The sequence below is a fragment of the Metschnikowia bicuspidata genome (assembly GCF_001664035.1).
Source record: "Metschnikowia bicuspidata var. bicuspidata NRRL YB-4993 chromosome Unknown METBIscaffold_8, whole genome shotgun sequence".
NCBI lineage: Eukaryota > Fungi > Ascomycota > Pichiomycetes > Serinales > Metschnikowiaceae > Metschnikowia > Metschnikowia bicuspidata.
The window spans coordinates 33,109-55,308 of record NW_017387738.1 but is presented as its reverse complement, the minus strand read 5'-3'; the positions used below and the strand labels follow the sequence as shown (position 1 = coordinate 55,308).

Sequence of the window (22,200 nt, the reverse complement as noted above, 5' to 3'; positions counted from 1 at the left end):
ATTTTCTCGACCGCGATAAAATAGGTCTTATTATAAGTGACACGATTTTGCGTGGCGCGCCAAGTGTTTACACGTGTGGCCTGACCTAGCTCAAGATGGCTTCTCAGTCACATTAACAAAGCACAATTTGAAGTGTAACCTTTCAATTTTGCTCACGACAATAAAAGTACTCGCGATTTGACTACATATGCTCTGAGACTCGGCCCCAACGTGTCTTACTTTGAAGCGAAGGAAAATTAATTTAAAGACCATAGCTTTATACAAAAAAAATGTGTTTAGTGTCTTATTTTGCTCTTTGAAAAAAAGAAGCCTGCTGCCAGCAGAGTGCAAAGCCTTGCTTTTTGAAAAGAAGAAGCCTGCTGCCAGCAGAGTTCAAAGCCTGGATGATTTTCGCAATTCGGGTCTGCAAGGCCTGATATATAAACGAGGTCATGAAATTGTTTCTGCGGCCATTTCACCAACTAAAAATACGACAAAGGTTGGCGACATTCACGTTATACAAGACTATTAACTAGTGGATTATTAGATGAATCTTCCAAAAGAAAAATGTCCCAGGGCCTCAGACTTTTTGGCTGACAGATTAGCTCTCGATCGGTCAGAGTGACCCGAAAAGACTCTATTCCTACCGAGGTAGCTCGATTGAGCATGTTTAGGCGCTAGACCGGCATACCGGTCATTCGGTCCCTGGAAACGGAGAGAGGGCAGGGCGCCCGTCAGTGACGCGGAAGTAGCCCAATTAGGAGAAAATCCGTATTTTTCTATTGGTGCTACCGTCTTTTTTTCGGGCGCACAGGGTCTAGGTGCACACCAGAAAGTTTAGTAATCTTAGTAAAGCCAGTCGTCAAGATACTAAGATAGCCCCACGAAATTATAATTGCCAAGCCACGAAGACAGCCCCACGAAATTTTATCTGTATCCAGCCATGTGTGAAGTAATTGGCGAGGAAATAGAAGTACTCCTCAGTCATCATGTGGTTCATGATCTGATTGTCCTTAGAATCACACATTTTTAACGAATGAAGCAACAGGACTGTATGCGGCCAGAGTGCAGTGATTCTTCGCGGCGTCGCAGATGGATAACAAAGCAGGTTGAAAAGGCCAGGACCCTCAAATCGCAAATGCCCTCTATTCTCGTGATATCTTTGCTCAGAACACAAAAAAGTCTGGCCTTGAAACTAATTTGCGAAGCCATTTATTATGCTCGTTTGATACGGTGAAACCAAATATTTTACGAATTGAGCTTCCAATATGGCAAGACTGTTGAACCTTACGAGTCACGCGTAGATGCCGCTTACAGTATCGCATTAGTAAAACCAGTATTTTTGGCGAGGTGCGCGAGGACAGGCATATGAACCTGCACTCCGAACATATTGCTGTTTCCATCGTATTTATCCGCAAACGATGAAGCGATGACCACTGGTATTTAAAACCCCTGGCATCCCTTGCCTTCAAACTTTCTTTATTTTTCAAGGAGGTTACGATTTCAATCATTTCCGGCTTTTAATACCCTGACACGAGCTGACAAAATTTGTGTGCTATAAGCCTGTGTATTGAAGAGGCATATTCACCCTTATTATCAAATTTGCCACTGTGAGCCCGAATATGGCGAACACTGTCAGCGAAATTAAGTCTGTCACAAACGCAACTGATGTTGCGGCATCCGACTCGACCGGAACTCACGACTCCCAGATGACTCCTGCGGGCTCTGTCGCAGATTATGTCGTTAGCCCAAACTCGGCCAATTTTTTGAGTCAGGTCGAGACATTATCCCGCAGGATGTCCCGGAAATCTACCAGATCTGTTTACGATGGTGATTTGGAGGTGAATACTGATGATTTTGAGTTGCTGAAACTTTATAAAACCTTTCTTTACCATGCTGAACAAGAGGGTCTCATTCTTCGTGAATTGGGTGTGTCTTTTGAGAACTTGTCTGTCTATGGAAAAGACCAAACTTACACATACTTGCAGACCATGTCAGATGTTTTGAAAGGACCATATGGAGCCATCCGCTCTGCAAAGGAGGCCAAGAAAATTTCAGATCGCGCCATCTTGGACAGTTTTGACGGACTTGTCAAGAGTGGTGAGATGCTCTTGGTCTTAGGAAGACCAGGTTCTGGGTGCTCCACATTTTTGAAGACAATCAGTAACACCGACACAGAGATGTATACAGGCCTTGAGGGCGAAATTGTATACGACGGTATTGAACGGGACGAAATGTGGAAACATTTCTCTTCAGACTTGATCTACAACCCAGAGTTGGATGTGCACTTTCCTCATTTGACGGTCAAGCAAACTTTGGACTTTGCGCTTGCTTGCAAGACTCCAAATAAGAGGGTTAACGATAAATCCGTTCAAGAGCACATTGACTATAACAGGGACTTGTTGGCGACTGTTTTTGGGTTGAGACACACATACAGCACCAAAGTAGGAAATGACTACGTACGTGGTGTTTCTGGTGGCGAGAGGAAAAGAGTTTCGATTGCCGAGGCTTTGGCCTGCGCAGGAAAGATTTATTGCTGGGATAACGCCACTCGCGGTCTTGACGCTTCCACTGCATTGGAATATGCTCAAGCTATCAGGGTATCGACAAACTTGTTGAAGAAAACAGCATTTGTCACGATTTACCAGGCTGGTGAAAAAATTTACGAGACATTTGACAAAGTCACCGTTTTGTATAACGGAAAGCAAGTATACTTTGGACCTGTGACAGAGGCGAAGGCCTACTTCGAGAGAATGGGTTTTGAGTGTCCACCCCGACAAACGACTGCCGAATTCTTGACTGCTGTCACGGACCCGGCCGGAAGGTTCCCTTTCAAGGGAATGGAAGACAAAGTGCCGCAAACACCTGAAGAATTTGGCAACTACTGGAAAAACTCTCCTGAATACAGCAGACTTCAGCAAGATATCAAGAAATACAAGCAGCAATTTTCTACTGAAGAAACGAAGGCTGCTTTGCTTGAGTCTATCAAGCAGGAGAAGCAAAAGTACCAAAGAGTTGGCTCCAAATACACTGCAAACATCTTCCAACAGCTCAAGTATAACTTGAAGAGGTCTTTTCAAAACATTGTTGGTGATAGTGCGTTCACTGTGATTCAGGTCGCCGCTGCTATTTCACAAGCCCTCATCATAGGGTCACTATATTATAACACACCTGAAACTGTTAATGGAGCTTTCTCGAGGGGTGGTGTCATTTTCTTCTCAGTGTTATACATGTCTTTATCTGGGATGGCAGAGATTTCGAACGCTTTCGGTGCTATACCCATACTCATGAAGCAAAGAAACTATAAGCTCTATCACCCTGCTGCATTCGCCTTGGCCGATTCTGTTTCCTTCATCCCCGTTTCTGTCCTCACCAATATTGCATTTTCCTTGATACTTTATTTTTTGGCTAATTTGAAAAGAGAAGCAGGAAAATTTTTCACCTTTGTTCTTTTTACCAATTTGGTTTCCCTTGCGATGAATTATTTATTCAAGGCAACTGCTGCTTGGAACAAGAGTATCGCGGGTGCCAACGCCATAGGAGGTGTCTTTATTTTGGCCTCGTTGATGTATTCATCCTATATGATTCAAAGACCATCAATGCATCCTTGGTTCAAATGGATCTCATACATCAACCCTGTTCTTTACGCCTTTGAAGCCATGCTTGCCACCGAATTTCATGGAAGGAAAATGCCTTGCGATGCTTCCAGATTGACGCCGAGCGGACCCGGGTACTCTTCGACTAATAACACTGTGTGTGCTTTTGTCGGGTCCGTAAAAGACCAAACTTGGGTAGACGGAGACCGGTACATCAAGTTGTCATATGAGTATTCATTCTCACACGTATGGCGTAACTTCGGTATTCTTATTGGTTTTATCATCTTCTTCATCGGTGTTGGTGCTCTTGGATTTGAGGTAGTACGTCCGATAAACGGTGGTATCGATAGACTTTTCTTTTTGAGAGGTAAGAAATCCACCCAAATAGTTATGTCAGGAGAAGGAGCAATGGAGGATGAAGAATCTGGACCCGCCACGAGTGCCAACTTGGAAAAATCGAATACTTCTCCTGCAGAAATTCTCGATGACTTGTCTCTGAAAGATATTTTCGTTTGGAAAGACGTCAACTATGTGATCCCCTACGAGGGCAGTGAAAGAAAACTCTTGGATTCTGTTTCGGGGTTCTGCTTGCCAGGTGCCTTAACGGCATTGATGGGTGAATCTGGAGCAGGTAAGACTACGTTGTTGAACACTTTGGCTCAGAGAATCGATATGGGTGTGATTACGGGCGACATGCTAGTGAATGGAAAGCATTTGGACTCTACTTTTGTACGCAGAACTGGATATGTACAACAGCAGGATATTCACATGGCTGAGTCCACTGTGAGAGAGTCGCTTCAATTTGCTGCTAGAATGAGAAGACCCAAGTCCATTCCAGATGCTGAAAAATTGGATTACGTTGAGCAGATAATCAAGGTCCTTGACATGGAAGCTTATGCGGATGCCATAATCGGCTCCCCTGGTTCGGGTCTTAACGTGGAACAGCGCAAGAAATTGACTATTGGTGTTGAGCTTGTTGCGAAACCTTCGCTTTTGCTTTTCTTGGATGAGCCTACTTCAGGCTTGGACTCTCAATCTGCTTTGTCAATTGTTCAATTGCTTAGAACCTTGGCCAACGCGGGCCAAGCCATCTTGTGTACCATTCATCAGCCTTCTTCTACTTTGTTTGAAGAATTTGACCGATTGTTGCTCTTGAGAAAAGGAGGACAGACTGTTTACTTTGGTGACATTGGTGAGCACTCCAAAGACATCACCACATACTTTGAGAGCCATGGCGCAAGAAAGTGTTCCTCTGCTGAAAATCCTGCTGAGTATATCCTTGAAGTGATTGGCGCTGGTGCGACAGCTGCCAGTGAAAAGAACTGGTTCGACGTATGGCAATCATCTACAGAGAGGATCAAAGCCGAGGAGAGAATCGATGAGCTCATCGCAGCAGGAAGTTCTAGAGCTCCAATGACAAAGGACGACCCATTAAACAGCAAGGAACTTAAACTGAAATATGCTGCCAGTGTTTCTGCGGAGATGAAATATGTGACTTGGAGAACTGCATTGGCCTTCTGGAGAAACCCGGAGTACATTATGGCTAAGAATATGTTAATGTTGATTAATGGTTTGTTCATCGGTTTCACATTCTATGATTTGAAGCACACCACAACAGGCATGCAAAACGGATTGTTCTGTGGGTTTTTGTCTATGGTGGTCTCAGCTCCTTTGATCAATCAAATTCAAGCTCAGGCTTTGGATATCAGAGAGACGTACGAAGGAAGGGAGAAAATGTCAAACACATACCGTTGGTGGGTTATGGTACTTTCAGAATTTTTGAATGAAGTCCCATACACCGTTTTTGCTGCCACATTGTTGTACGTGCCATTGTTTTTTGCAACCAAGGCTGATACAGATGCGTCACACGCTGGTGTATTCTTTCTTTCATATGCGATTTTCTTGGAGCTCTTCAACATATCATTCGGTTTGATGTTGGCATATTTTGCACCTGATGTACAGTCCGCTGCTGTATTGGTATCCTTTTTTTACAGTTTCATTGTCTCCTTTTCTGGTGTTGTGCAGCCAGTCTCCCTCATGCCTGGATTCTGGACGTTCATGTACAAAGTGAGTCCATACACTTACATTATTCAGAACTTGGTTCTGTCTATTTTACACGGAAGAGTTGTGTCCTGCTCAAGTACTGAATTCTCTGTCTTTGATCCACCCAGTGGTCAAACTTGTGGCGAATATATGAAGGATTATCTTGAGACTGCGACAGGTTACCTCAGAGACGAAAATGCAACGTCCGATTGTGGATACTGCCCTTACTCGAATGCTGATCAATATCTTGCTACCGTTGGTATCAAATACAGCTATGTGTGGAGAAACATTGGCTTTTTCTGCGCTTACACCATTTTCAACCTTTGCGCCTGTCTTTTGTTGTATAAATTTGTCAGATTGACGAAGTACAATTTCTCCCTCTCATTTTTGAAGAATAAGAAGAAATGAGCGCAACCGGAATCAATCAGAAATTCGAATGTACATAGTTTTTAAGCCATATGCGATGATTTGTATTTTTTTTCCAAGAAACATAATATTATAGGGTGTCATTGTAGGGGTGTAAAACCCCACCGCTAACGAAAAACTGTAGAAAAAACCTAAAATAGATTGCAATATTGGCTCAGGTGAGAAGGCGCGAGCACCAATTCACGAACTCTCCCGAAGAGAATGTGACTACTAAATGCCATCGTCCCATAGAATATGTTTTCCTGAGGGCTCGTGACCATAGTTCATTTGACAAGGCGGCAAGACGTGCATTTGTCTTTGCCTCCTGGTCCCTAAGCAAATAAACCCTGCGAACGACTTTAACAAACCAGTTAAGGTTTCTTAAATTTTCAAAGGAAGAATTCAAAGAGCTAGCATCTCCTTTAAGTGTATTGGAGCTTGAAAGCTGGTCTTTTGCCACCAGTGCACAATCTCACACTCATTGTAGAGGTAGGTTGACTTCTGCTCGCCATAGCAGCGTTTCAAACACAACCTAAAGTCGAATCGTGACTTCTTAAATTCATCATCATGAAAGGGAACATAGGAATCATGATTGAATAGATTGCTGGCGGTCGGATACTTTTGTACCGCCATTCTTGTTTGTTTAATTCTTTTCGTAATTTTCTCCAGCGTTTCATCGCCATTTTTTCTTTTTTTTTTTGGAAGATTCATCTGATCAAAGGAGCAAAACATATATAAAAAGCCTTCAAACAGCTCTAAGATTCGTACCAAGTGTCTTAGCTCGGCCCGTCCCCTTCCGTTAGTCACGGCCTGGACGGTCCTCATGGCACGTATCTGTTTACGTATTGGATATTACGTCATCGACTCCTAGGATAGGTCTCCTGTAGTAGTCGCTTCAACTCAGATGGTTGTAGCGGATTTAAGGAGCCCACTTCCTGCAACATCAGCAATACTAGAAAACTTTTAGTCATTAAGATTGGAAGATACCTGTAGATCAAGAAAGAGTCCTCCAAATGATGCATAGGCTGAAATATAACTTAAACATAGTAAATATGATTTTTCAATGCCGATACGAAACTCAACAAGGTCCCTTGGCCCAGTTGGTTAAGGCGTGGTGCTAATAACGCCAAGATCAGCAGTTCGATCCTGCTAGGGACCATTCTGGGCGTGTGGCGCAGTTGGTAGCGCGTTCCCTTAGCATGGGAAAGGTCTCCGGTTCAAATCCGGACTCGTCCAAAATGTTTTTTTAACCTTGGCAAGAGGAACGGAAATCTTTTGTCTTCGTTCCTTGCCTGGTGATTTTTTATGGATGGAGAAAAATGCTTTCCAGTGCCGCTACCCGCAAAGGGGGTACGTAATTGTTAGCTCTCTAATCTGTCAATACGTTCTGTTTTTGTTCCTTAATCAGATAAATTTTCCAAAAGATGGGCGAATGTGTAGTTTCGTACTAAATTCGTTTTTGAGAGTTCGCTGAAGCCTTTTCAATGGTGCGTTCATGACTCGTATGATTTATCTAGCGAAAGAGTGAGAAGTAATTGTTATAAATGATGAGCTGTTTAAAGGGTTTTTATATATGTATTAATTATATAGTTTTGCTCCTTTCATCAGATGAAAAAAGGAGAATATGTTCGACCTTGCCGATCTGGAATGATATTCAGTTCTTTGCTCCTGGATGGCAAGGACCTTCAACGTTTCCCCTCTAGATTAATCCAACAGAAATGAAAAGACCCTGGATCCCTAAGTCTCAAAGCGACAATACTAATCGACTCTCACAAAAAATGAGGACTGTCTGTATAAAATACAAATGAGAAAGTTTGTTGAATTGCGGAAAAGAACAGATCGGAAAGGACGTATAACTTCTTCACTGTAAAATCAAACTGAGTATGGTTTCCTACACTCGGTGTCATTATGAACAAAGCCATACCAGTATACATAGTTTCGTACGTAAAAGGATAGTCTTTTGGTAGTCCTTTTGAAAAAAGAAGCTTGTGGCTGCCGGGAGCAATGCCGTTCTGAAGATTTTTCGTGAGAGACACGAAGAAAATATGATATTAGGAAGTGCAATCACTTCATACAAAAAAAAGTTTACATCCAATATGTGAAACCTGCCAGCAGATTAATACTTGTTTTCCAGTTGCCGCTTTCGCTCCAACGAAGATATCTTGGACGCTAAAATTTGCATCCGTTTCGCTATACTTTGTGAAATAAGTGTTTGGTGCTTGATCATTGCAGCAAACTCCTCAATGACTATGATACTTTTTACAACGAGAAGATGAAATTGCCATGCAATTGTCTGACATGTTAATCTTTCCGAGCTGAGCCTTGTCAAGCTCAACTTCTCAGTCAATTCAGTACTAAGCGTGGGTATGTCCATCAGGTGAAACTGCGACAAAAGATTATAGCACTCAATAATGGTAGGGTAACTGATAAGAATCAGCTCTTGTTTCTCTGCGTTGACCATTGTGGTTTCGTCTAAGGAAAACCCGCCTCTTACTTGCACACTATCCTCAGGGTCTCTAGGTTCATTAATGACCGTGTCGGAGTTCTGGTGGCTTTCAGTGGTATTCAAGACTGAGGGATGATAGTTATCAGGGTCTTCACGGTATGTTTGGATTATCTCCTGTAGACCATGCAATTCAGGATTTTCGATGAAGATGCGATCTACTTTCGCCTGTAAATTCGCAAGCCTAGAAACAAGGGATTTATCTTCAGCTAAAGGCGGTTTGGCAGATTTTGTCCAGTGCTCGCCAATACCCACATGTAGTTCTAGAGCAGCAATCCTATTCAACAAAGCATCTGACGTCAAGCCCATATTTATATTGAGTGTTTCTATAGTACTTAACTCTCCACTCCGTAGGGCGCGACTTATTTTTGGCGATCCAAACCCTATATGCATTTCTGGCCATGCAGACCCAAGAACCTTCCAAGCCCTGACCTGAGACTCAAGGAAAATCTGGTGCCATAATATGAAGAAGAATACGTGTTCTGAGAGAAGGTTCTGAAATATCCCGAATTTAAGGGAAAAAAGTTTTTTCTCCATAGTCTTTTTCGCTGCGTTGTCAGCAATTTTCGTGCAGAAACCTATTCTTCCTCGCTACTACTCAAGTAGTCAGTTTTCTCTGCACCGTATAGCTCACGCAAGCTCATGGGCTTGCTTTGTGGAGCCACACGCTGTAGTTTCAGGGATATCCCTGTTTTCTTTTCCTCGCCCACGTCGATTATGATTGGCGTGCCGGCGAACGCCCCGGTATCGGAGTCATCGTCACTGTCTGAATCGATCAGATTTGGTTTTGCATGATCATCGACTAGTACCTCGTCAAGTTGGTCTTCGAGATCAGCAAACTCGTCACTCATATCGATGTCATCGTCTTTTTCGTGATCGTGTATATTATTCTCCAGCCCCTCACCACTAGTCCCGGGGGTTTGGTTGTCGTGACCTAGTTCCACCTCTCTGGGGCCAGAGCACCCCTCGCCTCTTGCAACAGGATCTTCTTTCGAATTCTCTGTGGAAGGCGGCGTGCTCCTTTTTGTAGATGGAGCATCAAAGATCGGGAATGCATCCTCTTCATCACTCTCGAGATTGTCAAAATCAGATACACTGATGATGTCTTGTTCGGTGTCCGGTTTCGCAGCTGGGGGACGCTTCGATGCAGCAGCTCTTTTCACAGCAGGCTCCGGACCACTTCGGCTTGGGCGGCTGGATGAAGAAGTGCCATTTGTACCTTTTCTAGCCGGCGGATTCACCGGCTTTCTTTTCAAAAGCACGGACAGCACGTGCGGGGATTTTTGCTTCACAGCCAGAGACAGCTCAGGCGCCGCTTTCTCGGCCTTGGCGACGGGGCTGTTTCGCCACTGCCTGATGGATTTGCGCCATTTGTCGGCGTTCCGTGATTTGTTGACCCGCACTGTGCTTTCTAGGCGCCTAAGCTGTACATTCAATAGGCTCCCCGTGCCGTTCTTTTCTGCCAGCAGAAAAGAGAGAAAGTACGAGTATGGCACAGACGACGCGCCGCTCTGAGTGGGCCGTTGTCTTTGTGGCACGCCCTCAAAGATGATCGGGACCAGCTCGCTTAGGTTAGCCCGTTCAATCAGGTGGGCCTCCAAGATACAGACCTCATTCTCCTGGAAAAGCGTGAGCAGATTGGACTGGTCCATGGAGTCTGGAATGAAGCCATATCGTATCGCTAGCGAGGGCACATCTGCAGTTTGGGGGCTGTCGAGCACCAGGAGATCGATGTCATATTCTCCGTCTGGTATGTTCATCTTTTGAGAACTGGCAGGAACAGCGGGGTGTGATAGATCACCTTCGCTGCAGATGTTACTGAAAAAAAAAAAGATCACCAAAAGCGAAATTTGATTTGCACAGCCGCAGAGAACGATTTCGAGGGCCTTTGGAATTCGGCTGGAGAATGATGCCTGGCTCTTCCGCAGAAAGAAGAAAGTCCAGGCTTCGCAGGGCCTCGCAATTTGAGGCCGCCAGCCCGGCCAGTGACACCTCCGCCGCGCTTCAAATGCAAACGTGGATCGGGCACACGCACTGCAATTACTACGTCCGTAGACTACGGTATTTAGACAAAACCCCCCCAGGAAATTGATGACATAGACCACGAAGCAATCTAGAACAACAAGGGCAAGCCACGCAAAAGTGGCGGGGGATCACCGGCCAGAACCCAACTTGCAATGTGCCGTCTATTTTGCTATTTGCCCTGGTGCGTGCCAGGGCCTGAGTGCCGGAAGCCGTCTCTGGGCCCTCTCCTCTCGATTTGGCAGCGGGGCGCGACTAATTCCATACCCCTCATACTTCTGGCACAGTACTTGCCATTGATTTCTCCCGAATGCATGACACGGGCCTGAACATGAGCAAGAGTGCCCGGCCTTGCAGCGGTGCGCTCAGCTCTATCAAGCCAGAATAACACCAAGGCCCTATTCTGTCAATCTGGCTAACCGGCTGAGCCTGCGCCGGCCCCACTTCATTGATCGCTGCGCGGCGGCACGGGTGCAGGACCGAAGGCTCTGATCTACTGGGTGCACGTTTTGAAGAGCTCTCATCAAGACGGATTCTCCTTCTCCACGCGTGCCTTTCCTTGAGCGCACTTTCCACGTGCGTCAGGATGTCGCAAGCAGGCCAAGAGACAATCAGCATATACCACCCGAAAGTGCTTCTTCTATCGGGCGGTGTGACTGCGGGCGCGTTCTTTTCATTCCGATTCTATGGCCGGTTCATACGACGCAGGAGAACTTACTTGGACTTGACGCCAAGGATTTTGGATGGACAACAAAAACTTCGAGGCAGGGTGACCAGAGTGGGCGATGGCGATAACTTCCGATTCTACCACACGCCCGGAGGCGCGTTGATGGGGTGGGGCTGGGCTCGCAAGGTTCCCGAAAAGAGAAAGGACTTGAAGAATGAGACTTTGATGATAAGATTGTGTGGTGTCGATGCTCCCGAAAGAGCCCATTTTGGAAACCCGTCTCAGCCTTTCTCCGAAGAGGCACTATGGTGGCTACAGAAGTATTTGATGGGCAGGTCGGTGACCATCACGCCCTACTCAATAGATCAATACAAGCGCGTGGTGGCGCGAGCCCAGGTTTGGAAGCTCACCGGGAAAAAAGACGTCAGTGCCGAGATGTTGCGAAATGGGTTGGCTGTCGTATACGAGGCAAACCAAGGCGCAGAATACGGCGAAAACGAGCACTGGTACCGGAAGCTTGAAGCAAAGGCAAAGGCCAAAAAGCGAGGCCTATGGTCCCAGGGCCGCAAGCTAGTCACTCCTGGCGATTTCAAGAAAAACAACTAAAATCCTGGTTTCTTTCTATTCAATATCCGGCATACGATCTTGAGGAATGGAAATACAATTCATTGGGTAGTTATTGGAGCAAGAAGCTGACTTCGTCGCTCAAGCGGTCAGCATTAGCTCTTGTGTCTGCCTCAGCATATACCCTAACTGCATCCTCAGTTCCGGAAGCCCTGACGAAGGATCTTCCTTGAGGATAGCTAGAGATAATAGCATCAATCTCCTTTTGCATCCCTTCTGGCTTCACCAAAGTTCTTTCCGCATTTGTGGTCTCGAAAATGGTTCTGTCGGGCACAACAACCTTCACCAATCTGTTGGGTAGGTCAGTGTACTGTTCGTCCCAAGTAGCTGGAGTCAAATCCAAGTAGTACAAGACCACCAAAACACTTAACAAGTCCGAAATAGCGTCACCCACTGTTTGATTGATGAGTTTCGTGAATTGCTGCAAAATCCGTATCGCCTGTTCTTCTTGCTTTCCAACCGGCTTGAACCCAAAGATTTTTTCCTCTGCCTCAGGTGAAAAAGTAACCGTTCCATGGCCATTGGCTTCAAAGTACACACCCACATCATACTTCTCGGCCTCATGATGCAAATGCTTGACCCCGGTAGGCGTACAGCGGACGGGAATCTTCAAAACATCCTCCACATATTTGGTGGATGATCCGTTGGCATATGCAGTCTGGACTACAGCAATATCGAGAGACAACTTGGAGGTGTCAATGTCAGATAAGAGTCTCTGCAAGAAGAGCGCAAGCAAGGTAGCAATCTTATCACCGTCCAACAACTTGAACTCGCCATTGCTGTTTTGATAGTAGTGAATCAATCTGTCAGCGTCACCATCGAAAGAGGCGTACAACTTATTTGGCTGCGCATCAACGTTCTGAGGGAGTCTCTGGTTCGTCTTGACAAAGTCGGCACCGCAGTTTGAATTGAGCTTCTCTGGCTCATCATAGGCCGAGTTAACAAAAGAGTAGGTGAGCTCGTTGGATAGGTAGTTCTTGAATAGCTCTTCCACCTTGGGCGCACCGATTCCGTTTGCTGAGTCGACAGTAATATCAATCTTCTGACCGTTGCCAAAGCTGTGAATAGCCTTGAATGCAGCTGCCAATTTCTCGTAGTAGCCGGTCTCCAGGGCCTCGCCATAAGCTACGTCATTCAACGTGCGTGTGATATAATGCAATTGCGGGGTAGTCATCAAACCTTGGTCTACTTTTGTTGTGAAAGGGAGAGAATCAATGCCATCGAGAGTGGCCTTCGATAATCTTGGCGAGGACTCTCTGGAGTCTCTGGCAATAACAACAGACGCCTGGATAGACATATCAATTCCGAGCTCGCGGGCAAGTTGCTCGATATTTTTGGCTAACTCCGCTGGCAACGTGTTTGCCAAAAAGGTGGCGTGTTTCTCCCATGAGGCCTCCAACATGCTACCCATGGGATCCACGATTTTCACCCCGTTATCTTGTGGAGGGTTGTGTGATGCTGTAATCATGACGCCTACTGTTTTCCCTGCTAAAAATTTCGACCTCAAAGCAGCAACAATGCCCACCGTGTAGTTGACATAGTCCAACAAGTCCGCATGCATTCTGAACCCAGCCGTGCCGTACGTATACGTGACATTCTCTGGGCGTGGGTGAAGCACTGACTTCTGAGAGATTCTTTCCAGCAATGTCATGAAAAATTAGAATGGTTTTGTTATTCCTCCGCTTGAATTTCAACAAGGGTCAGATATATTTAGAACTCTGGCATATTCTATGCTCGCACCGGCCTCGAGCCAAGCTTAGAGAACTGCGCGTATGGGGACCGGCATATACCGAAACACCCCGGCTGACTGAATCGGAACTGGAACGAACCATCTGCTGACGGCACCACTTTCCTTTCTAACATTTGTACCTATGAAAAAGCCAGGAACATTCGGCACATCAGTGCCCAAAGGCGATTTTTCTCGTCTTTCTGGCCAGCGGTTGGAAGACGCGAAAAAATCCGCATTTTTTGAAGAGATGGTAGAGACAGGCCGTCCCAACTGGAAAAAGGCGCCCCCCGAAGTAAAAGCCCGTTCCCGAGGCGTTTTCTTGATTCTTCTATCGATTCCTGTTATTCTTGTTCCCGGGTGGGAAATATACAGACGACTTTCAGGAAGATCGACCAAGAAGGTCCAAGTGGGTGAGCTCGGCGACGATAAATCCATCAGAAAGTTCGATGAAATTGAAAAGTGGGAGACAGAGAGGGACAGTATTTTGTACAAGATATTTGGAAGGGATTTTTATCTCGACGGATTCACAGCTAAAACAATGAAACAAGACGAGCCTACTGAAGGAACCGTGGATGTTTCCGCATTGAAGAAATAAACACCAGAGCAGACAGGCTCATGCATTAGCCCATAAATCTCCATTATTTGCAAGTAGATTTATTACGGAAGTTGTTATTTCCACCGTTTCCTCAGGTATTTTAGGGGAGGCGTGAGGTTCTGTTCGTCATATCTCGAGCCCATCGAAGATGCAGGCCTCAATGGAGAAGTTGATCTCCAGCTAACGGGCGATACGACACCCGCCGACGCGTCACTTGAGTGCGCTAAATCTGGCGTTTCCAAGCCGTTCAAGGAGACATTTCTGGCGGGCGCTTTCAAACGTGGTTCATGTGCACTTCTATAGTGTACATTGTTCGATTCCTCGCAGTATTCTGTTTCTGGAATAACATCCTCTTGATTCACACTCTTCTTTTTTCCAAAAAGAAACTTTGGTTCCATCGTCAATCCGCCCCCAGTCCGGGGAGCTTCTGCGCTTGGGAACAGTGCATCTGCAACTTCTCGAGACTTTCGAGAAGCTGTCGAAGCTTCGAGGTTTCGACGACGATCTGGGGAGCAGAACACTTCATTATCGGGCGAGATTGTAGGAAGCCTAGATTGACCAAATTGAGACCCAATTTTCTTCTTTAGCATTGGGAGCTTCAAGTTTGTGTAATTGGGGACAATGGTGGGTATTCTGGACGGTGTCGAGCTAGTTACCCTGAGTTTTTGAATTAGTGACTTCTTTTCCTCAATAGTCAAGACCTGTGTTGAATTTTCTGTGAACTTTATTGAGAGATCATCGATTTGGTCTCTGTAGGGTGTAGTTTCTGTTGTTACCAGATGGTTGAACTGCGCTGGGCTCTGCAATGAGAATATGTCCGGAGTATTGGGGAGTGAGAGTCGTTCATCATGCTTTGTTGGTTCTTTTGTGGTGCAGCCTGTATCTGACAGGTCATCATTTGCAGATTGCAAAAGAGCCAATTGAAAACTGCTACTTGGAAGACTGCTAGTACCCAAATCCAAGTCAATTATGCGGTCTACCGAAGTACTGTATGGTACTGAAGGTGAGGGCTTGATTCCAAGATGTAGATTTATGCCAAGCCCCACAGTGCGATGGCTTGAAGAAGCAAAATCATGCTCACGGGTCACTTCCGCCTGCGGAGTGTGTGATCTGAATTTTCTCATGGCACGTGGCGAAGTATGATTGCTTTTAGGAGTTTGAATCAACGTAGGCTTGAAAGTATGATTGAATGGCAAAGCTAGTTTTTGCTCCTCCTCCAAGATGTTATTGATGTGTTTCCATTTAGGAACAATTTCCAGGTTGAATTTGTAAGCGCAACCTTGAAGACCGGGCATTCCAGATGATGATATTTTACGGATCAAAGTGATCACAGCAGAACATTTTTTGAATGTAGGTCCAATCTTCTCACGATTTATATCGCTCGTATCAAGATCTTCCATGATCTCAGCAATCATCGTCAAAACCTGGGTATTCAAATACTTGTATACAGATACAAGTCTAGCACCTATTGTATCATTTTTTAGGCGGGCAAAGTCTGAGACTGAGAATGACCAGTTTTTGGAAATGCCGCAGGCATTTGCTCGGATGTTCTCGCATTCAGCTGTAAAGAATCCACCTGAGCTATTGAGATCTGCAACTTTACTCGTGAGCATGTCAATAGATACCTGCATTGGCGATATCTGACATTCCAATGACTCAAGCTTCAGACAGAACAGTCTTTCTGAAACTGTCAAAGCACACAAGGGTGAATTACATGCGAATAACTCTTGTGTGCTCAAAAGAGAAATTGAGGACAAAAATTTCAGAAGCGACTCGATTTGGAGGTCTGCCTTCGAATCAAACGGCGAAGGGGTTTTCTTTAGCTCCGAAAATCGAATGTTCCATTCAGCTGTTTTTTTTCCAAGCTGGGTTAAGACCAGTTCTCGAAGATCAATCAAGTTCGTGGCCTTTTCAGCAGACTTAGATAAGTTCGTAACCTTACTCAAAGTGTCCAATAACGCTAACGTGGCGATTTGTAGCTTCTTTGTCATTTCCTGATACAGTGTCAGATCAAAAATGGAAAAAGCTGAACGTAAAAAGACATCGATTTTCCCGCAAATGTTTGTCATTTTGAATATATCATGGCGGCGTTCATGGAAGAATGACGGGTCCTTTTCATGCTCGAGTGAATCACAGGCGCAGTCTTTTAGTTCAGTCATGAAAGACGATACATCTTGCAAAATTTTGTCTACTTTGACAAGCTCATATTGACCACAGCCCTTCACGGTATCGCCAATCCAGTTTTCCAATAGATTTTCAATATCAGAAACAGTGGAAACCGGTAGTAGGTGTTCTGAATAAGACATGCTCATTCTTCATTTTTTAAAAGCCCGTATATACAGAGTATGAGGTAAAGTTTTAAACGTCGTAGAGAAGTATTTTTGATAATGTGTGTCTCAATAGAACAGGAATATGGATGTATTTGAGTAGAAACGAGCTCTCGAGTGCTGGTTTCATGTGTTTACATTATACAAAATATGACACCTGCATGCAGTACACAATACCTTTGTTTTCGTGGACAGATGTGACAGCGCGGTTTCGAATATCAGGCTCCGGCAGTAACAGCAACATGGTGGAATAATGATATTCACAGTTTCATTTATTCTCTTGATGACCAAAGGTCAGAAGATTTAGAAAGATTTTGACTTGAGTTGGCATCAAGAATATTCTTGAAATATTTAAATTACTGATTCCAGGCGTTTCTGTTACCGTTTACCGTGGACTGCGCGTCGGGTTTCGCTCCGCTTTTGGCCGAGCATGGGTGCAAAAAAGATGGCCTTCACAAGTAAAAGTAATCATTTCTTTTGCAAAAATTCAAGAGGCGACACAGTTAGACTAAAGTTTTGTACAACTGTGAGTTTTTTTTGTAAGCTCTACTTTATCGTCTAACCGTCCGTCTGAGATGGATCCTCAGGCCCTTCTAGTTTCACAGTTTGTGTACTGGCCTCCTGGGTCTGACTTTCAAGAAATTCACCTAATACCGAGAAATCCCTCATCAAGATCCCATTCGACAGGCATGAAACAAGATTTACGTGTTTTAATTGACGAAGATCATGAGATAAGTTTCCCAAACTCATATGTCAGTGATGATTCTCTCCGAGCATATCACACCAAATCTCGGCCCGAAACTTCATCGTCGTGTTATTCCGAGACTCCAAGAGAATCACAAACAGATGAAATTATTTTTGATCATGACAATCCAGCCAAACTTTTCCCATATGTTGGCATCTTAGACTATTCACAAATAAGAATATCAAGATTGATTCCCCAAAACACTTTGCACACCATCGATCCTGACCAAAAACACTGTCTTGGCTCCATTTTAGAGTCAATTTATAAACCTAGAATAAGGAGTATAAAACGAGGAAAAATTTCGCTGCCACAGAATGTATTTATTTCGTCGAAACATGCATTCTCCCGGTACTATGGCTCCAATCGTTTTCAAAGACAGGATATTCAAGACTTTGAAATTCTTTCTTATTCATCATATTTTGATCCCCCTAAGCCAGTGAGCCCAAATCCAATATTTGTTCTCATAATTATATCTATTCTCTCCGTTGGGTTTCAGTTTGTTCTTTTTTCGGCATCAAGCCCGCCAGTATTACAAACTACGAGCTCGAAAGATAGTATGAAGATTACCATTAACTCTAGAGGGAAACACTTACAGGATCTTCGAAAAAACCTTAAAAACTTAATTGGTAAGATGTGCTCTGCTATTTTCATGAAACATTTTCTCTATTCTTCAGTAAGAAACCCAAAAAACGTGCGAACTAAATCAAACATATCAACTAACAATTCAATTGAGAGCACTCCTCCATGTGTCTTGGGAAGAAAATGTGCTGATACCGACAACATCAAAGATTCAAAGCAATACCCTTTACCTGAATCCTTATGTAGCGGATTATCTGAAGATTTAAAGCTTTTCCACTCAGCTCAGCAACCACAGCAGCTCTATGCACATATCTACAAGAATCAAGGGCTAGATTGGTTACTGGAGCTTGCTCATAAATCTTCAGCGACGGTTTGCAAACCAGACCTGACAAACGTTATGACTATATCCTCTTCTGAAAAAACATCGTCTGCTGATCTAAAGCACGATCTGTTGAAAGAAGAAGGACTTAGCACAGTTCAAGTTCCTGTTGAGAACTTTATACTGATGATGATTCCGGATAATGCAGGGTTCTCGAGGGAGAATTTTCAGGATAATACAAGCCTGAAGCTTCATTTGATAAAACCCAATGACACTGTCTACTACAAAAAGACAAGTATATTACAAATTTTGCGTTCTGTCATTAGTGAAACAGACTCAAGCTTGGAATGTCGAGATTTGTACAATAGAAATGGTGAGATGCGGTTGGAGAAGTCTTTTTTGAGAAAAAGATTTGTTGAACGTAATTCCCCAGCTAGCCTTGAAAAGAATTCAAAGCTCCATAGCTCTATCCCAAAGAGCAGAAAGAGCTTCGTTGATTCTCAAATTCTAAATAGCTCCGAATTGAGCTCTACAGTTGAGTTCAAGTCAAGTATTGCATCTACGAGGCGGATAAACAAACTAAAAGAGGAGGGAAAGAATACCACATACCGTCGAATACACCAAATGCGTTTGCGAGCAAAAACTTCAAAATGTTCAAAAGAGCTTAAATCTCGTGTGAATGCCTCATGCACCTCCACTTGTACCAAAGATGGATGCACCTATGAATTGCCCTGTTCTCTCAGATTTGTCGAGTCTAATGGAAACAAATCTAATGAAACAGACTCTGGTAACAAGAAAATTCTAACTAAACGATACTTTGAGAGATGCCTGTCATCAGAAAAAATGGAAGAAGTTTCAACAAGATTGTGCCTTAGTAGTCATTCTAGTGGCTCTATACGGTGCAACTCTTCACTACTATGTAAAAATGGAGCAATGCTGGGAGCCAAAGAGATGCGAAATGAATCTAAGTTTAATGATTTTTTATTGGAATTTCCCAGTAGCTCTTCGGAGTTGAGTGTGGCAAGATCAGTTTTCGAAGCTCTGTTGGTCAATGATTTGCTACCGTTGAACATTGATTGTCTTGACGACCCTGTTTGTGCACTTAATGTTGGATCGCCCACCAGAAATCCTCTGGTGTTTGAAGAGATCACTAATGTGAAATCCGAGGAATTTGATTGCACACCTACTTTGGCTTCGCAAAACAATGGGGATTTAAAATTACCGAAAAGTATTTCAGGCGACGAAAAAGAGATATCAATATCAATCTACCCACCCCATTCATTGCGAGGTGACAAAGTTGAAGGTAACCTTCATAACTGTTACCATGAAAAAATTTCGAAGACAACACCAAATTGGGGCGATTTAAAAACCGATGTTTTGTACATTTGCTCCAATACTCCCCTGTCTGAATCTCAAAGCTGCTCCGAACACACGAAAACTTTCTTATTTAATCATTTTGATAAAAAAAATCCAAAAGTGCCATGCAATTCATCTGAGAAGAAACACCCGATACAAGAGGATAGTATTCACCAAAACCTTGAAAAAAGTACCTCTTCAAATGATTGGAGCTCCTTCTCTATAACAGAAACCGCTTTGAACTCCAATTCTAGCAAGCTGTGTTCAGCATCAGAATATCCCCGAACAATTCAATTGAAGATGCCAACACACAGTGAGAGAGCTTTCACAGGCCCAATCAACACTACTGGCGAATTTCTGTCGGATTCGGACGACTCCAGAGAGTTTACCAGAGCTGATTTGTCAAGTGAATTCCCCAAGTCAATTCTAATGACATGTAAGAAACAATCAAACCGAGAAATAAAAAGGGTTCGCTTTTGTTTCCCACAAACGCCTTCAATTCCCGCCATTCCCGAAGAGTTTTCAACGAGATTGCTTTCTAATGATCTAGGACTTTCTTCCAAATTTAAAGCATCAGTTGAAAGTGAGTGCAAACGTCAGGATAATGTCCGGAAGACGCTATCTTTGAGTTTGAGGCCTAAGTCTACATTCTCCGAATCAAGACAAGAGAGTAGCCTTCCAAAATCAAAGATTAGCTCGAAGCCCTCTTTAATTTGTTCCACACTTTTTGATATAAGAAAAGAAATCACTTTGCAAAATATTCATCCTCAAGTTTTGATTCTGACTTTGAGTCGAAATGGAGAAGTATTTTGCAATCGTTTTCAATATCGCAACGGCGTTTTGAAAGCTGTTTCTGGTGAAAATGCTGATTACTGGGAATGTGCTTAGCCTGGATTCAATCTATCTTTGAATATCTCTAAAGTCAGTTTTTTTGTATTTTCTATGTCCTTTCAAAGTAAACTATCTTTCTTTGGATGTGCGTTACGTTTCTTGCAACCTGTTTCCTACGAAATACTATGGAATTCAAAATTTGGTGGGCTTCATAATTCTCATGGAAGGATCTTTTCAAAGCTATTGCAAATCTTGCGAAATGTCTTTGCCAGTCTGAGACTAGGAACTCCAGTGTTAAAAGTTCGAAATGATCTTTTAATTTTAGGACGTATTCTTGCATGACATGATTGTAATCAATGAATTCCAGATGTAAAATTTCAAACTTTTTCACAATTTTTTCATTGAGTTTTTGGTGGTTGTCTACAAGAGCACAAAACTGATTGAGCTCGTAGAGCTTTGACTCTGCTATTCTTCTTTTAGACAGGAGGGTCTCGAAAAATTCAGGTAGCCCCTGTAACATCATTTTGGTCTCCAGAAACTTTCTTTCCAAAACTTCATGTTGTATATGACTTGCCTTCAGCTCCGAAGAGTCGATCAACTTTCTTAAACTGTCAAACTCTTTTTCAACGGGCTCAAGCATTCGTGAATAGGAATGTGTGTACTGCAAAAAGTCACTAGTAACTCCCTGTTTTGTCAATATTTCCCTACAAGTTTCGCATAATTTATTCTGGATAGCCTCCGAATTGTTCTGAAAATTTAATACGTCATTTTCAATGGCCCTGAATGCTTGTCTAAAATTATCTGTCATGAAAGCTCGAAAGCTCATTTTTTTTGGGACCCACAAAGGCGGAAAGCACCAGTTCTTAGATGCTTCTACTATATCTCCAATATCAGAAGCCTCCAAAAATGAGTCGCACCATAGCAAAGTTTCATTTCTTACCAGATATTCTTGTTTTTCCAGTAATATAGTGCTTCTGATGTTCAGACTCCGAATCGTTTCTGCCATCGAGGATGTATCATCAGTATTCGAAGAAAAAGCTTCCAATTTGGTAATTTGGTATGGTATTATTGGTCCTTTGAGTCCAAGTCGCTTTTTGAGCAAGTCCTCGTAAGTTGTAGGTGTCTCACTAGTCTTGTGGTCGTAATGATAAAGTGTGCTTCTTTCACTTAATTGTTGCTCCTCGAGTTTCTTTTCTTTTAATCTCTTTTTTCTTTTTGCTCCTTGTAATTGCACTTTTTGCAAATTGTTTTGATCCAAAGCTGCAGATTTATATTTTGGGACTTTTCTTGGCGATTGTGGTTCTGTTCCACTATTGCAACTCGGTTTTACTGGAGACCCATACGATCTCACGGAGAAAAGAAGATCCAAAATTGTTCTCGTGATTTTATGAGTAGCACTTGTCTCTTCAGTGTATATGCTACTCATGTTTGATTATCAATGTCCTCAGATGAAACACTGAAGGCTAGGTGGTATTTTGAGCGAGGGGACATCACAAAAGTAAAAGGCTGCGAAATAAAGACAGCACACGTTCTCCAGCAAAGCAGATTTATAGATTCACATTTCAGATATTTTTTCTTTCAGTTCAGTCTTGTGTCCTTGTAGCAGAGATAAATTGATCCACTATGTTTATTCTGGATCTTTATGATATTTTTGTAGTCTTGAAATTGACACATCCAAGCAATGAGTAAATCGCATTGTAGCTTGATAAATATGTTATATTTTGAAAAGCATTTTGATAGCGAAACTTGACTTATCATAAGCTATATTAGTCTAAAATAAATTGCAACTTCTTTCATCCAACGTTAATCTTCTAAGGCTAACAAAAATCACACCGCTCGAATCATCATACTAGCATGAAAGCGAATTTTTATTGTCATCC

The 22,200-nt window shown here is 43.4% G+C and overlaps 9 protein-coding genes and 2 non-coding genes across 11 annotated transcripts; 6 read left to right on the top strand and 5 right to left on the bottom strand.

Moving 5' to 3' along the window:
• The first annotated feature begins 1,386 nt into the window (after positions 1 to 1,386).
• Positions 1,387 to 6,127, top strand: SNQ2 (ATP-binding cassette transporter). The gene has a single exon (XM_018856343.1). The coding sequence runs from the start codon at positions 1,602 to 1,604 to the stop codon at positions 6,024 to 6,026; it is 4,425 nt and encodes a 1,474-aa protein (XP_018709495.1). The 5' UTR covers positions 1,387 to 1,601; the 3' UTR covers positions 6,027 to 6,127.
• A 981-nt stretch (positions 6,128 to 7,108) lies between these two features.
• On the top strand, positions 7,109 to 7,182 carry METBIDRAFT_t240. Its single transcript has one exon. It is a non-coding gene; the product is annotated as a tRNA-Ile (tRNA).
• Positions 7,183 to 7,186: 4 nt separating this feature from the next.
• On the top strand, positions 7,187 to 7,259 carry METBIDRAFT_t241. Its single transcript has one exon. It is a non-coding gene; the product is annotated as a tRNA-Ala (tRNA).
• An 880-nt stretch (positions 7,260 to 8,139) lies between these two features.
• Positions 8,140 to 8,835, bottom strand: METBIDRAFT_13723 (uncharacterized protein; the record flags this gene model as incomplete). The annotated part of the gene is made up of 1 exon (XM_018854417.1): positions 8,140 to 8,835. The coding sequence occupies one exon, from the start codon at positions 8,833 to 8,835 to the stop codon at positions 8,140 to 8,142; it is 696 nt and encodes a 231-aa protein (XP_018709494.1).
• A 198-nt stretch (positions 8,836 to 9,033) lies between these two features.
• METBIDRAFT_223494 (uncharacterized protein) lies at positions 9,034 to 10,494 on the bottom strand. The gene has a single exon (XM_018855160.1). It carries the CDS (start codon positions 10,284 to 10,286, stop codon positions 9,105 to 9,107), a length of 1,182 nt encoding a protein of 393 aa, XP_018709493.1. The 5' UTR covers positions 10,287 to 10,494; the 3' UTR covers positions 9,034 to 9,104.
• A 640-nt stretch (positions 10,495 to 11,134) lies between these two features.
• Positions 11,135 to 11,821, top strand: METBIDRAFT_47363 (uncharacterized protein; the record flags this gene model as incomplete). Its single annotated transcript, XM_018858156.1, has 1 exon — positions 11,135 to 11,821. One exon carries the CDS (start codon positions 11,135 to 11,137, stop codon positions 11,819 to 11,821), a length of 687 nt encoding a protein of 228 aa, XP_018709492.1.
• A 70-nt stretch (positions 11,822 to 11,891) lies between these two features.
• Positions 11,892 to 13,490, bottom strand: AGM1 (phosphoacetylglucosamine mutase; the record flags this gene model as incomplete). Its single annotated transcript, XM_018858180.1, has 1 exon — positions 11,892 to 13,490. One exon carries the CDS (start codon positions 13,488 to 13,490, stop codon positions 11,892 to 11,894), a length of 1,599 nt encoding a protein of 532 aa, XP_018709491.1.
• Positions 13,491 to 13,788: 298 nt separating this feature from the next.
• On the top strand, positions 13,789 to 14,130 carry METBIDRAFT_28566 (uncharacterized protein; the record flags this gene model as incomplete). Its single annotated transcript, XM_018855358.1, has 1 exon — positions 13,789 to 14,130. A coding segment is annotated over one exon (342 nt), but the record flags the coding sequence as incomplete, so codon positions are not given.
• Positions 14,131 to 14,237: 107 nt separating this feature from the next.
• KAR9 (Kar9p) lies at positions 14,238 to 16,475 on the bottom strand (the record flags this gene model as incomplete). The annotated part of the gene is made up of 1 exon (XM_018854416.1): positions 14,238 to 16,475. One exon carries the CDS (start codon positions 16,473 to 16,475, stop codon positions 14,238 to 14,240), a length of 2,238 nt encoding a protein of 745 aa, XP_018709489.1.
• A 590-nt stretch (positions 16,476 to 17,065) lies between these two features.
• On the top strand, positions 17,066 to 20,522 carry METBIDRAFT_230642 (uncharacterized protein; the record flags this gene model as incomplete). The annotated part of the gene is made up of 1 exon (XM_018855254.1): positions 17,066 to 20,522. One exon carries the CDS (start codon positions 17,066 to 17,068, stop codon positions 20,375 to 20,377), a length of 3,312 nt encoding a protein of 1,103 aa, XP_018709488.1. The 3' UTR covers positions 20,378 to 20,522.
• METBIDRAFT_230640 (uncharacterized protein) lies at positions 20,283 to 21,746 on the bottom strand (the record flags this gene model as incomplete). Its single annotated transcript, XM_018855253.1, has 1 exon — positions 20,283 to 21,746. One exon carries the CDS (start codon positions 21,744 to 21,746, stop codon positions 20,430 to 20,432), a length of 1,317 nt encoding a protein of 438 aa, XP_018709487.1. The 3' UTR covers positions 20,283 to 20,429.
• Between the last annotated feature and the right edge of the window lie 454 nt (positions 21,747 to 22,200).